The following is a 13885-nucleotide window of genomic DNA, read 5'->3' as shown; positions in this document are numbered from 1 at the left end:
AACCCGCCCCTTCCCTCCGCCCCCAGCGGCCAGCGGCCGCCTCTCGCCTCCGAGTCTGCGGAGGCCGTGGTTCCATGGCGGCGGACCGGACCCCTAGCCGCGCGCGGCAGTGCCTCTTCCGCAGGGCCTTCGAGCGCTTCCCCTTCGGCCGGTGCGAGCGGAGGGCGCGGAGCCGCAGCTACGGTAAGGCTCCGGCGCGCGCTGCCGAGAGGGAGGCCGGGGCAGGGAGCGGGGTGGAGACTCCATGACTTAAGTAAACTTTCGCAAGAACTATATATGTTTTATGAGTGCGTTTATTACACGAACCACATCGGAGTCGAGATATGGATCGCTTTTCAGCCTTATGGTGACGACGTACTGCAAGCGCTAGACTTTTTTTTTAATCTTGGTGCCTTCTGGGAGTTGTAGTTTCTGTTTACATCTATTGTACAGAAGTGCAGGATCACATGGGTGTGTGACAGAAATCCCCTGGAACTATATGGTATGTCCCAGGTGACATTAGGTGCATTTATTGTACCTCTAAAACGAAAGTATCTTTGCAGGAAGCAAATTCCCCTGTAACCATGGCTACCATCTGGTGTAGATGCATTCATGTGGTGAGTCCATACGGAGTGTCAAAAGGTGCAGTAACACGAGTTTTCGCGATGAGGGCCGCTTTAGTTAAATCGTTTAAAAAAACTTTTTTACTTTGGGGACGGGACTTGTTGTAACCAACTGTCCATAGGTTTATAGAGAAGAATCAACATTACAGACAGTGCTATAAATGGACCAGTACTGCCCGGTACAGGGAATACCGGCATTTTTGTATTTGTGGAGTGTGTGGGGGTGGGGGGAGGGAGGAGTCCAGGCACGTATCAAGAGAAATGTATTACTTTTTAATTTGAGAATACCTGCACTTCTCAGAAACAAGCAGGTACTCTCGTTACCTGCACTTCTATTTTTCATTTCAAGCACTGATTAAAAGTACTAGAATGGGCTCAAACCATGAGATTATCACAGACAATTTGAGATCCCTACCTGACCACGTACATCCTATTACTTCTCTGTGCTTGGCAGGCTCAAAGACGGACACTAGACACATTAAAGCAGACAGCTGTGACAATCCAACCACACTTTCCAAATTGAACTATTGATATTAGACATGGCCTGCCCTCTTCCACAAGCCCACTGCCTACAACTCTTATGTATGTCAATAGTCTGTTATCAATAGAACGGGCATTGTAAAAATAGAATCTTTTCATTCATAGTGATATATGTTTCAATATTTTAAAGAGTCCACAGTTCATAACTTCTCTGATGTTTGTTTCTGTTTGAGGATTCTTTATTTCATTTCTCCCATTTTTATAAAGTCCTTTTATTATCTCTTAAAATGTAACAGCCAACGTGTTTCGATTCCATATCGTGGAACTTCTTCAGGGCCAATTGTGTATCTTTCAATCAGTATGGAATGGTTCTAACGGTGGTAACAGAACCGCACCAATGGTGCAATGGATAATGTCGATTACATATCGTATTATAATCCCATTGGACTTCCTCGTCTGTTCCTTACATCGTGAGGTGAGGGTACACCCTGGAGACAGGCACCCTAATGCCTACCTACATGTATTAAACAACGGAATCACCTTCCCTTCAGGGTGTGCTCATGAAATGCAACCTCTATCAAGAAATTTCACGAAACGACTGTCAAAGCTGTCTCACAGGTCACGATCAAAGCTAAGCACCCACCAGGGAAGGGTTGTATGGACTGGAACGAAGAGGTACATTTAAGAATAATGGGATTATAGTGAAGTAATGGAAGCATTACCTCCTCGGCACTTCCTCAACTCAGTCTTTGTTAGGAGGATCTAACCAAGCCGATAGGATTCAACTGTAATCCCAGCCTCAAGCCCATCAGGTAGGTAGGGACGGGTAGGCCAAGCATCAGAATTGGCACTACACAGCCCCCACCAAGCCCAAGGTAGAAGCAGCAGGGCTCAGAAGGGTACATAAGACAAAAACACTGGGTGTACATCTCAAAACCCCTCAAGCTCTGTGCGGAGTACTGCAGAAAGCACTAGGTTACCCACATCCCAGCAAGTAAAGAGGTGGGGTATTGTTGGTTACTACTGATGGGCAGTGTGGACTTGCTGCTAATGGGACTTATAAGTGACTGGATTGAATCAGCAAATCCTTTACCTGAAAGTATCCTTTCAATGAAGGAGACTTTGCTGCAGATGTCATATCATTTGGCGACGAGGTAAAAAAAAAAAACCAACTTTATTTGCAAATAAAAGAATCATGCTGACCTCCAGCTGCAAGCCCCACCCGTGTCTTACTGGCCAGGTGGTTACAGCTCCTTACTACACAACCAGTTTCAGTCTATTCTGCCGGAGAGCTAGCGGGGTGCGCCTGTCAACAAGTATGTCTTACAGCCATTACCGCGCTACCCCTCCTACCCCGCCCCCATCTTATGGGCAGGAGCCAAACGAAAAGGGCAAAGCAAAAATGACATGCCCTACCCCTTTCATTGCCTGCAAAGTTTACTCGGGGTTCACTTCTAGCCTGGGTGAGAAAAGATCCTTTAATTTTTTTAATGAACCTGCTAGTGATACCCGAGTATTGGGTTGTTGCTGAGGGGAGACTTTTTTGTTTAAAATTTTTTATTTTGAGCAGTCACAATAAAAAAATATTTACGAAACGAGTAACAAAGCAAAGTTAATCACAAATCATATAGAATGTCACAACTGAGACGAATATATCGAAAGTATATTATATATTCTTACGTTTTATATTTTTTGTAATTACATCTGCAAATGAAATCAAAACACTTCTACAATAGCTTTTAAAACTTTCCAACACGATTCACCGCGATGAGGTCCCTAACTGAGCTGAAAATATTTACCCGATGCCTGGGGTCTTCTAACTATGTCATATTGGCTCTCGAAAAAGAGGTATAATATTGAATCGGAGAGGCCACCCTCCCTATTTTACAAACCATAAAAAACATGATGTATCCAATAATGCATGAGATTAGAGCCAGTGCTTATATTGTAAAATAATATTAATAATAAGTGCCAGGGCTCTCGCCAGGAGGCCACTGCAGTTTGCAGCACACATTGCCCCGGCCAGCGCTGCCAGTGCCAACACCAACACAACCACTAACCTTTACATTCTTCTAGCTTTGGGTGCCTTGAATAGTCTAAACTCTCACTACAAGTGTGACTGACAGTTCAGACTATTGCAGGCACCCAAAGCTATAGGACTGGCTTGAGCAGCAGGTCTAATTCATTTCTAGTGCATATTGAATTAATAAACAACTGTTGTTTGGCTCATCTCTAAATTAGGCAAACAGCGTCACCATGTGGAAGACTGTCATAAATCCCGGTGCTGACGAATAAGTGCCGGTGCCAAGCACCGGAAACCCCTGACTCAAATTAAGCACTGGATTAGACACCCATATTTACCGATATTAGACACCCATACAGGTTGACAAATCTGAAGTCGAGAAATAACCAATCCCATCCTGGCTATTATAAATAAAAAATAAAAAAGTACCAGCAGTTCCGCACTGATGAGATCCTTTTCAGACATCGACCAGTCCATATCTAGTTTGAAGTATGAGTGTGAAAACATAGTTTCATCTCATAAAACATGAAGTGGGAAGCATTGCCAGCTCCAGCATAACCTGTTTGAGTGGTTTCGGCTCATTGGCTATTAGACAGTTATTTTAATTATACATTTTATTTATATAGTGCTTACGAGCCCTAACGAGGTGTGAAACGCTCTGATGCGAGTAGCATGCTATTCTGGAACCCAGGATCAAAGGTTAATAGTTTGCAGAAAAGTACAAAAAAAAATGTTTGTGTGCATTAGTTGTGTTAGGTTTGTGTTCTTGATTTCTTGTGTTCTTATTAGAGTTTGAAGTAGGGATAGAATGATGGGAATGGATTTGAAAGAGGAAGTAGTAAGTTGTTTTTGTAAGTAGTAGTCGTTTGTGCCTGTTAGTTGGTCGACATAGCCAAAAAAAAGGAACATTAGAATAAAGTACTTCTGTACCCATGGCCAAGTCTTGATACATTTGGGAACCCAAGACATAAACTGAGATTCTTACATCACGATGACATCAACTTTAGTTTGCCACAAAGGGCACAAAGACCTCCTTAGTGCCGAACCATTTCATATCAATTGATAATAATTTTCTTAGTCACCATTTAATTTTTTAATTAGTTATGTAATCCATACTTTCAGTATTACCTTGCCACCTTCTTTTTGGTTCCTTAATTGGTCACCTCCCACCAAAACATCTAATTTCATAATCTCCCATCCATCTTTGAACTGTTTGACTCTCAGATTAGCTGATAAGTGCGACCATCAACCCCACTGCACCTCATAAAGTGTTCTTAGGGGTTATCTAATGGAAGATGTGGGCCTAGTGGTTGGGCTGTGCCAGTGCTTAATTTGCCGTGGCCCTTGTCAGAAGGCCACCGCAGTTTGCACCACACATTGTCAATGTACTTACACACCTACTAACCATCACACTGCTACAAGTGTGACAATTCAGACTGTTCAAGGCAGCCAAAGCTTTAAGAATAGCTTGGGTGGCAGGTATTAGTTGTGTTTTTTAATCTATATTGTATCAACAAACAGCTGTTTTTCTGCTCATCTTTAAATTACACAAACAGTGCCACCATGTGGCAGCTGTCGTAAGTGCACGTTCCGGCAATTAACTGCCGGTACCGAGCACTGGAAGCCACTGGCTCAAATTAAGCACTGGGCTATGCACCACACCTGCCGGCTCTGCTATAACAAATTCACATATCAAAAACAATAGTAAATTATAGGGGCGGCACAATATATCTCCTCATCATGTTCTTATTCTACCCTTTCTTGGTCTCTGTTTCAGGGAGAGGCTACACCTTTCACACTTGCCTATCTTTCTTCTTTTTATTGATAAAGATAATACTTGGGTGGGAATGCCTAACACCTTAGCCTGGTTCTCAGCCACCGTCAAGACAAAGATCAGTCTGTGCATCTTCTTTCCTTTAGTCACTGTTTCCTGTGGTACATCAGGAAAAACTTAATGAATACCTAGATGCTGATTTAATTGATTTCTTTGCTCAAGCCTTCTCCAGAATGTGTTCCTTTATTCAGTAGTTCTGAAAAAAGAAATACATTTTGAGGGGTATCATTCTGACTTTGGTTTTTGGAACTAGATTCAGTCCAACCTAGTAACTGTCAATTTCCTCTATCCTGCAAGGCCTTCAGGAGAGAATTCTTTCACAGGATTCCTCACAAACTCTTTAATTCCACTGCTATTCTCTCCCCCCTCAGGAACCTCCACAAAGTGCAAAATTGAGGTTTCTGAAGCAGTTTTCTAGTTCTTCTTTCTGATTCTGCAGCTTTTTTAGACTAATATGGCTGTTAAGTGCTGACAATGTTGTTCCATAATCTCCATCTGCTCTTCTACAGCAGGGATCACACTGGAAAGTCTCACATTTTTTTCCTCAATCCAAGCCACTGTGTTTTGATCTCCGAGACTTTTTTTTGTCATTTGCTGCGTATGATTAATCCAGTGGAGATCTAGAAGGATGTGACGGATAAGGTTCTCCATTGTGTCTGTGACAACCGCTCTTCTTCGGCCCAAGCAATAGTTTACTTCTGATGTGGTTGCTCCTCACACTCTTCTTTACCATCTGATGTCCGAGTTCAATGCCTTGATTTCTGAATCTTATGTCATAGTGATAACTTGCTACTGATTCAGACTCTGATCCAGAGTTAGACTACATATGAGGACGGCTCCTACTGAGAGTTGTTAATTTCAGGCTTTGTTCCTTTCTACTGGTTGCATCGTTGTTCCGGGTATGCAGGGAGTACGAATTTGCTTAAAGACAATGCTGGTTACCTCGGGGTAGCTCATGCCTCGGCAATGATTATCTAACACCAATTTTGCCTTGTAGATTGCAGAAACACTCTTTGGTTCAACGACACCATTGGGTACCAATCTCCATCGATCTATGTTGCTAAAGTTGAAGTGTTGTTCTGATCAAGTTGAGAAAGTGGAAAAGTTCAGAGATGCATCTTCTTGACCTTTCAGTCCGTAGAGATCAGCGCCTCAACACCTCTTTTGCTGCATCTTTTCCTGTATTTTCTCAATTGGTTCCGTACTTCACACGCCTTCAAAAGACCAGTTGGAGTCTAACCCAAAGTTTTATCGATTATAGTTGGTCTTGTACTATCTTTCTGGTGCCCATCATTTTTCTGTGTTAATTCAAGCCCGTTCTCCCGTGTTCGAGATGGGGACAGCATGGGAAGCATTATTTCCCCTGCAACTTTAGAAAAATGTGGGAGTACTTATTACATCCCTTTAGCAATCATTTACTTGCTCCTAACTACTGATAAAATACTGAGTACAAGTAAGATTGGTAGAGGAGGAGTAAAGCCTGTCCCAAACTCTTTGGACTACTGAATAAACAGTAGGAAACTGAGCAGGGAGTAGCTGGCATGATTAGAAGAGTCAGTGTAGAGGGACTTAAGATGTGGACTTATTTTACTCTCCAGAGATGGTTTTGACTATTTTTAGAATTACTCTGCTGGTACATTGAGGTGAAGTTTCTTCTCTACCCTTCTTCTGGTTCTTTTTCTCAAGGACGCAAGCGTTGCTCCACTTGCGGCCTGGAGTCTTATCCACCTTTTCCCCAGCTGATCATGCTAACTCCCTTCTTGCGCTCTTATTGTCTTTCATTATTGTCCCTTTTTGCAAATTGTTTTTAGAAACGACCACACAACATTGTCATTAGACTCTATTTCCTTTTTTTGGTCTGTCGATATTTGGGGTTAAGCATTCCTCTTTTTATGCAGAGTCCCCTAGTCCTTTTCTCTCAAAGGTGTAATATAAGTTTCCTAATTGTCTAATGGTGGGCCCGTTCTGACCTAGGTCTCAAAAACCTAGGGTTTCAACCGACAGACCGTCATCTTCACCAGTGGTAGACGGGCAACTACAGCTCAAAGTCCTCTCCGCACCACATCAAACACACTTGGCTCCTGGATGAGCAAGAGATTTTGCACGCGCCTGCCTCTGCCTTTTCTATGGGAGACATCAGCTTCCCTTGATCCTGTCTCTTTAATTTGACTTGACTGATCTGTCCTTGGCCCCTTTGATACTTTCTCCAACAATGTGCCCATCTACAGAACCTGGAGCTCGAGTGTTGATTGAAGATCAGAGAGGGTTGGAGGCATCGACAAGGGTAAGATGGTTGATCAATCAAAAATTCCTACAACTTTTCTTCATTGTCCACAAATTCTCCCTTGCCTCTTCCTGTTCAGAGAAGCAGTTATATCTTCTTCATGGAGAGTGCTGAGTTATCATCATAAGCCACTTCAAGCTCAGGCTTTTCTGTGGAGTATTGATTCTAGACTGTAGTGGCAGCAATCAAAAACATAGACTGGAGCATTGCCCAGGCTAACTACCCTGCACATGATACCCTGGGATGTGGCTCACATTTTCCAGTTTCTTAGAAATGACAACTGTGTGCCGCTCAGGGCATGCTGGTTCCGATCTACATGATCACAACTGTGCTTGTACCTTTTCTCAGTCACTTAGAGATGGGAATAGTGTGTGCTTAGCAGCGTGTTGGTTCAGTTGTACAGAGGGGGTTTGAGAACTGTGACTCCTATAGCATGTCATTCATGATGATTCCCTTTTATTTATTTGTTTTGTATGCTGAAAGTTTGTACCTTTTTAAGGTGTTTAAAAAAAAAAATACTTAATGACATTTGCCTTCTTGGTTTTATTCTATTCTTGTTATTCTGAATTCTATCTCGTTGTATGGGCACTTGGAAGTAAGGCATGTGTTGTCTAGTGGGAGAATGGAGGAGTGTTACACCCTGTGTAGTGTTACTTTTGTGTGTGTTGAAACTGGAACTTTCTAGTCACTTTCCTATGCCCGCATTCTCTGGCCTTGTCTCTTTTTGAGTATAATGTATGAAGTGTTCCATATGTATCACGTAGTACATTCTTGGGCCTCAGCTCAGCCCCGCCTTAGCACCATGTAGGATCTAACAGCGCTATGAAGGATCAACGTTGGAGCTAAACCCACCATATGGCCATGAAGGGTCTACCATTATACATCCTCGACTTTTATTATGCCCGTCTTTCTATCTTTGGAATAAACTCAGTGACTTACCAGCAAGCCTCCAGTTGTCCTTCCAGTGTGCAGCACCCAATCATTTCAGTATGGTGATCCACCATTTATTTATACAAAAAATCCTTTACAACAGAAATATAATTTCTCCACCCTTTTATAATATTAAATTGGCGGTGTCTCTAAACAGAACCCAACGATGTTATTCTTACCTTAACTGTGACCCTGAGCATAACCATTACTGTAACCCTGAACCGTATTTACCCTACACCATCCCCCTTAATTATCTGTTATACTAATTCTTACCCAATCCTTTTTTACCATCTTTAAATCCTGTATGTGAATGTTTCTGCTTTTAACTCCTCATCGTACAACAATTTTGACCCTCAAACATTCCCCTTCACTCTCACCTCCAGCTTTCCCCCCCGAAAAATCACAAACACTCCATGACTACCTGGGAAGCAATCACAGTGGAAGAAACAAGCCAACATCATGAGGACCATCAATTCAGGGGCACCGACGGACTCCTGCCCCCACCACATTTACAACATGGGTCTCTCCCCAAACAGCGAAATACTCACCCACATCTTGAACATCTCCATCATAACCATGACATTCCCAGATGCTTGAAAGCACATGATGATCAACGCAGTTCACCAATCTCCCTTCTGCCATACCCAGCCAAGCTCATGGAGAAAGCCATTAACAAGCAACTTGCCCACTATTTCCACGCACAACAACTACTAGACACCACGTAATCTGGTTTCAGCCCAGTCACAGCACCAAGACTGCCCTCATCACAACAACAGACAACATCAGGATGATCCTCCACTGAGGAGAAATAGCCGCCATCATACTTCTTGACTTCTCAGCGGACCTCAATACAGTCTACCACTTTATCTTGTTCAAAACACTACACAAAACAGGCCTCCAAGGATCAAAACACTACACAAAACAGGCCTCCAAGGACTGCGTTCAATGGAATCTGCTCCTTCCTCACAGGAAGAGCACAGAAAGTCATCATGCCACCCTATACGTCAGAAGCCAATAACCTCATCTGTCCCCCTGTGATCATCTCTCCGTCCGACCTTATTCAACATCTACTTGACCCCACTGGCAGACCTCATCAGATCACACATCAACTTACCGTCCTTTGCAGACGTCACCCAACTGATACTCTTCCTGTTGGACATGTTCCCTGTGACAAAAAACAACTTTGCGACCTGCATGACCACGGTAGCTACCTGGAAAAGATCCAACTGCCTCAAGCTCATCTCAGACAAAACTGAAGTGGAGATCTTCAGAAGAGAAACCTCTGCTTTGTACTCAACCTGGTGGCCGGCAGACCTCAAGTCCACACCTATCCCCACCACTCATGTCAGATACATAGGAATCATCTTAGTCTACAATTTCTTCATGACAGCCCAAGGTAACGTGGTGACTTCTTCCTGCATTCACATCCTGAGGATGCTGCAAAAAACTTTCAAGTGGCTACCAATGCACTCTAGGAAAACAGTTGCACAGGCCCTGATAACCAGCAGATGTGATTACAGCAACTCACACTATGCCAGTATCACCAAGATGCTTCTCAGCATTCTGCAAACAATCCAAAACACTGTGACAAGATTCAGTGTAAACCCACCTCTACTCATTCACATCACCCCACACCTCAGGGAACTTCCCTGGCTCCCCTTACACAAGCGCATGCAGTTCAAACTCATAACATGACACAATCCCCGCCTACCTTAACAGCCACGTCTACTTCGACAAACCTCTCAGGCACCTCCACTCAGCCAAACTCTCACTTGTACATGTTCCTCACATACACAAAAAACAGAGCTGGAGGCCATGCCTTCTTGAACATCTCCCCAAAAGCCTGGAACGACCTCCCATAACCCATCATCAGAGCCTCCTCTTCACTTCTCGAGTTCCGAAAAAAGCTGAAGACCTGGCTCTTCGAAGAAGCTCACCAGGGAGACAGCTGCCTATCCATCTGTGAGTCTCCTGGGTACCCCCACGGGTAATAAGTGTGAAACAAATAGACGTAACATCATATAACAGCCTAAAAATGAATAGGTTTTTAAATGTTTTTTTTTCTTTGTTCTAACCAAGAATTGTTTTCTGGGTAACATTTTTTTTTCTTTAGGGATTTCTCTGTAATGCCATGATTTCTCTGAGATATAATTATTTTACAAGGTGAATACGTTGTAGTTCCACTGAATCAAAAAACTTCCAAGATATCATAACCTTAAGAAAGCTCCAGTAGATTAGCCTTTGCCAGCCAGATATCTCATAAGTCAAAATTGTATGTGTGTTTTCCCCTATTTGGAGTTCATCGGTGTGACGCAGTGACCTTACTACATTTATTTAGTGAGCGAATAACTATTTAAAACTGAAGAATGAGGAAACCATAGAGGAATTAGAGAGAGGTGATGGAAATGAAAACTGGTTTGTGGTATGGATTTTTATGATCACAACACTTAACATAGTCTTGGGCCTGCAGCGTCTGATACAAGGGTAGCTTCAAAGATTGAACCTGCTGTTCACAGCTTGGTTGTCTATCTTTGTGCAGATGTCAACATTGGACATTCGATGTTTCGAGGTCTCTTAGTTTCGTGTATGTGCTTAGTGTTGTCATTCGATAAGAAACCAATTGCAATGCCAAATCAAACCCTCACAAGAAGGTAACTTAGCAGTATCAACGAGGAAAGGCTCTCTTGCATGATGCCTGGTGAACTGAGGTCAAGGCATTTTCCATCTTAGAATCTCTGACGGTTCTGGGTCGTTCAAACCTCATGAAATGTGGACGTATGCCACCAAAAGGTCCATTAACTCGCAGTAGAGGATGTCATCACTTTATTGCAGTGAAAGACCTTCAGAAGAGGGTGGCTTAGGAACTAGAGAAGGCTCCATTGAATGGGGTCTAGTCAACTCTGGACTATTGACTTATCTGTGTATAATTCATCTGGGATGTTTCAGGGTTCTGAGCTTCTCGGGCCAGTTGGAGTGCGTCGAAGAACTTCATGGAATGTTAGTAAGATTAGGTGAGATATCAGTAAAGTAGCATCTAATGACCTAGTTAGATGGGAGGGCTAATATTATATTGTAATTGCATTTATATAGCACTTACTACCCCTGACCAGGCACCAAAGTGCTTTTTCGGCGAGTAGTAGCACGCTACTTCGGAACCCATAAAAGATTAGTGGTGAATTAGTATAGTGAAATAATAAATTAATTTAAGCAATGGATATGTTAGTCTGTTTTTTGGGGGGATTGAGAACAATAGTGGAGGGAAAAAGTTAGCATTTATATAGTGCTTGCTACCCCTGATGAGGTGTTGAAGTGCTTTTAGACAAGTAGCACGCTACTCCGGAACCGAAAAAGAATTAGTGGTGAATTGGTCTGGGGAAATATTAAATACATTTTAGTGGTGGAAATGTTAGTCTGTTATTTGGGTTGGAAACGTTAGTGGATTGATAGAAGAGGAAAGGGTCTAGAAAGTTAAAAAACAAATTGTTTCTTAAATCTAACCACACCTTTACCAGTTTAACAAAATATGCTGATAATAAACGCTGCATTAAAATCTAGGCTTGGCCCCAACAGTGTCATACCCCTGGGGACAGCCTTCTTTACATTTTGCTATCAGAACCGCCCCCAGATCAGTAATCTAGCGGTCATTTTGGAAACTGTGGAACCGGGGGGAATGGTTTTTAATCCTGGTCTCCGAATGGGACTAAGTTGTGTAATCTTAGACATAAAGTGAAAGAGGTTCATTTGTTGTACCCTGAGGTATTCTCAGGCTTGCTTTTGAGATATATCCGTTCTTGGCTGTTGTATATACCTAATGTATAATATTCCCTTCCTTGCTTTATTGTATTTGTATATCACTCAGAACGTGTAACACTTTGTTTATTGTATCAATACCGGTCCCCTGATAACTATGTTATGGTTAAGCGATCTAATGTCTTGGGGCCACGTTTGTGCTTTATGATTCAGCATAGATATCCTCTTACTTGGTGTGAAGCCTATCACTCACGGAGATTCTGGAAAGTCAGTTAGAATTAACATGTCTAGGTTGTAGTCAATCACTGTGTTCTTTCTCGCAGATGTCGGGACAGACTCTTCCCAAGATCTGTCGGGAAGATGGGCTTCTGTTGATCCACCTGGAATTAAAGCAGTGTCGCAGCAGCCTCCACAGGAAAAAATGGACTCTACTGCAGACTTGCACACCGATCCAAGGTCAAAATCGTCCGGATTGAAGCCAGGGAATATCTCCTCAGAGATTTACACGAACTGTGTTACCTTGCCTTCCAGAACAGTTTTCACCAATGGACATGTGTCTGACCCATTCCAATACTTGGAAAATCGGCCTGATGGACTGTCGGAGGACTATCGGTTTCTGAACAGATTGGGGTCACAGGCCTCGGACTCTGCATCAGAACCTGGCACCAGTGCAACTCCAAGACAGCGGGCACTATCTTCATCTCAAAGTGTGTCCAGCATGGGTAAGATCTCGGCCTTTACCTGGACCACATACGTACAATTTCCATGATTATTTCTGTTGGTCATCTACCTATAACAGCAGCTAATGGAAGTTGATAATGTTTATTAGCTAAAGAATGCTAGGCATGTGTGCAAATCCTCTGTCTCTAGGTGTCTTTCCTTTTCCTTTCCAATTCTCATTTAAAGTGCAGGGCTGCAAATGTAATGATTTAACATTCATATTGAATCCAGGTGGAAGCTTTAGTTGTGATGGGGCCGGATTCCACATTCTAGATTTTTTCAGGAACCTCTGGCCGATGGTCTTTATTGCCTGCTAAGAAAGTGTGGTGGGGAGACGACAAATCTTACGGATTATACATTCCCCTTCCCCATGCATCTAAAGGATCACAGACTCTCAATTCAAGTTTGCTAATTTATTATAAGGCCAAAAAGAGTAGGACATAGACACACCTCAATACAAGAGTATAGAGATACATGAATGCCAACACAGAGCCAAGTCTGCGAATATAATTAATTCAGCACAATAGGCACAGAATAATGAATTCCAAAATCAGAACCCAACTAAGTATAGATGCTGTGTCCAAGTCCCTTTTCATTTGTATTTCAGGAATTAAGAGAATAATCTGTCCCTACTCTACTTCTAGAGTGACATCCCCACTTAACTTCCCAGTTAGTTTCCCTTCAAAAAGGTGTCAGCTCGTGAAGACTTCCTAAGAAGCACACTCACGTTAAATGGGTCAAGTAGCGTAAAGCTACGGAGCTCGTTCTAAGATGCTCCCTTTCCTCAGTCCAAAGCAGAAGCCCTCCGAATCTGTACCTGTTCCTAATACAAAAAGACAAAGTTACACCCCTAACAGGTCACATTCCGTGAACATCTCTTTTGGGTAACTTTCCACAAATCTCGAATTAATTTAGGCTTCATCCAACGACCTTGGTTCCCAGGTTTCACCAAGCACGAAAGGCGTCCTCCCTTCTATCTGTTGAGGCTCTTCAAAGGCAATCCTCACTTCCCCATGTATTTTCTTAAATCTTAAATAACGAGGTTGAATTCCTGCACCTGCAGTAGGGCGAGAAAGAAACCCTCTATACATACATAAAATTCTAATTAACTTATAACTTGAGAGCAGACAAGGAGAAACGAAACTTAGAGAAACGAAAGTCAGGCCTACAAGATTGGCTAACCTAAGAACATCCATTCATACACACATTTCACAAGTCGTTATATGAACTGCTTATTCAGAAGTGAATACATTCTATATTGC

At 42.7% G+C, this 13885-nt stretch overlaps 1 protein-coding gene across 1 annotated transcript in view; it reads left to right on the top strand.

Annotated features, from left to right (window-relative positions):
• LOC146772884 (uncharacterized) overlaps positions 1-13885 on the top strand; it is a 35576-nt gene continuing 21691 nt past the window's right edge. The window contains exons 1-2 of the mRNA XM_085639730.1: positions 1-183; positions 12227-12625. Of these exons, the coding sequence (XP_085495856.1) occupies positions 75-183; positions 12227-12625 (508 nt within the window). The 5' untranslated portion in view covers positions 1-74. The remainder of the gene's footprint in view (positions 184-12226; positions 12626-13885) is intronic.

Source organism: Triturus cristatus, chromosome 12 (assembly GCF_964204655.1).
Source record: "Triturus cristatus chromosome 12, aTriCri1.1, whole genome shotgun sequence".
NCBI lineage: Eukaryota > Metazoa > Chordata > Amphibia > Caudata > Salamandridae > Triturus > Triturus cristatus.
This window is presented reverse-complemented; position numbering and strand designations above follow the sequence as displayed.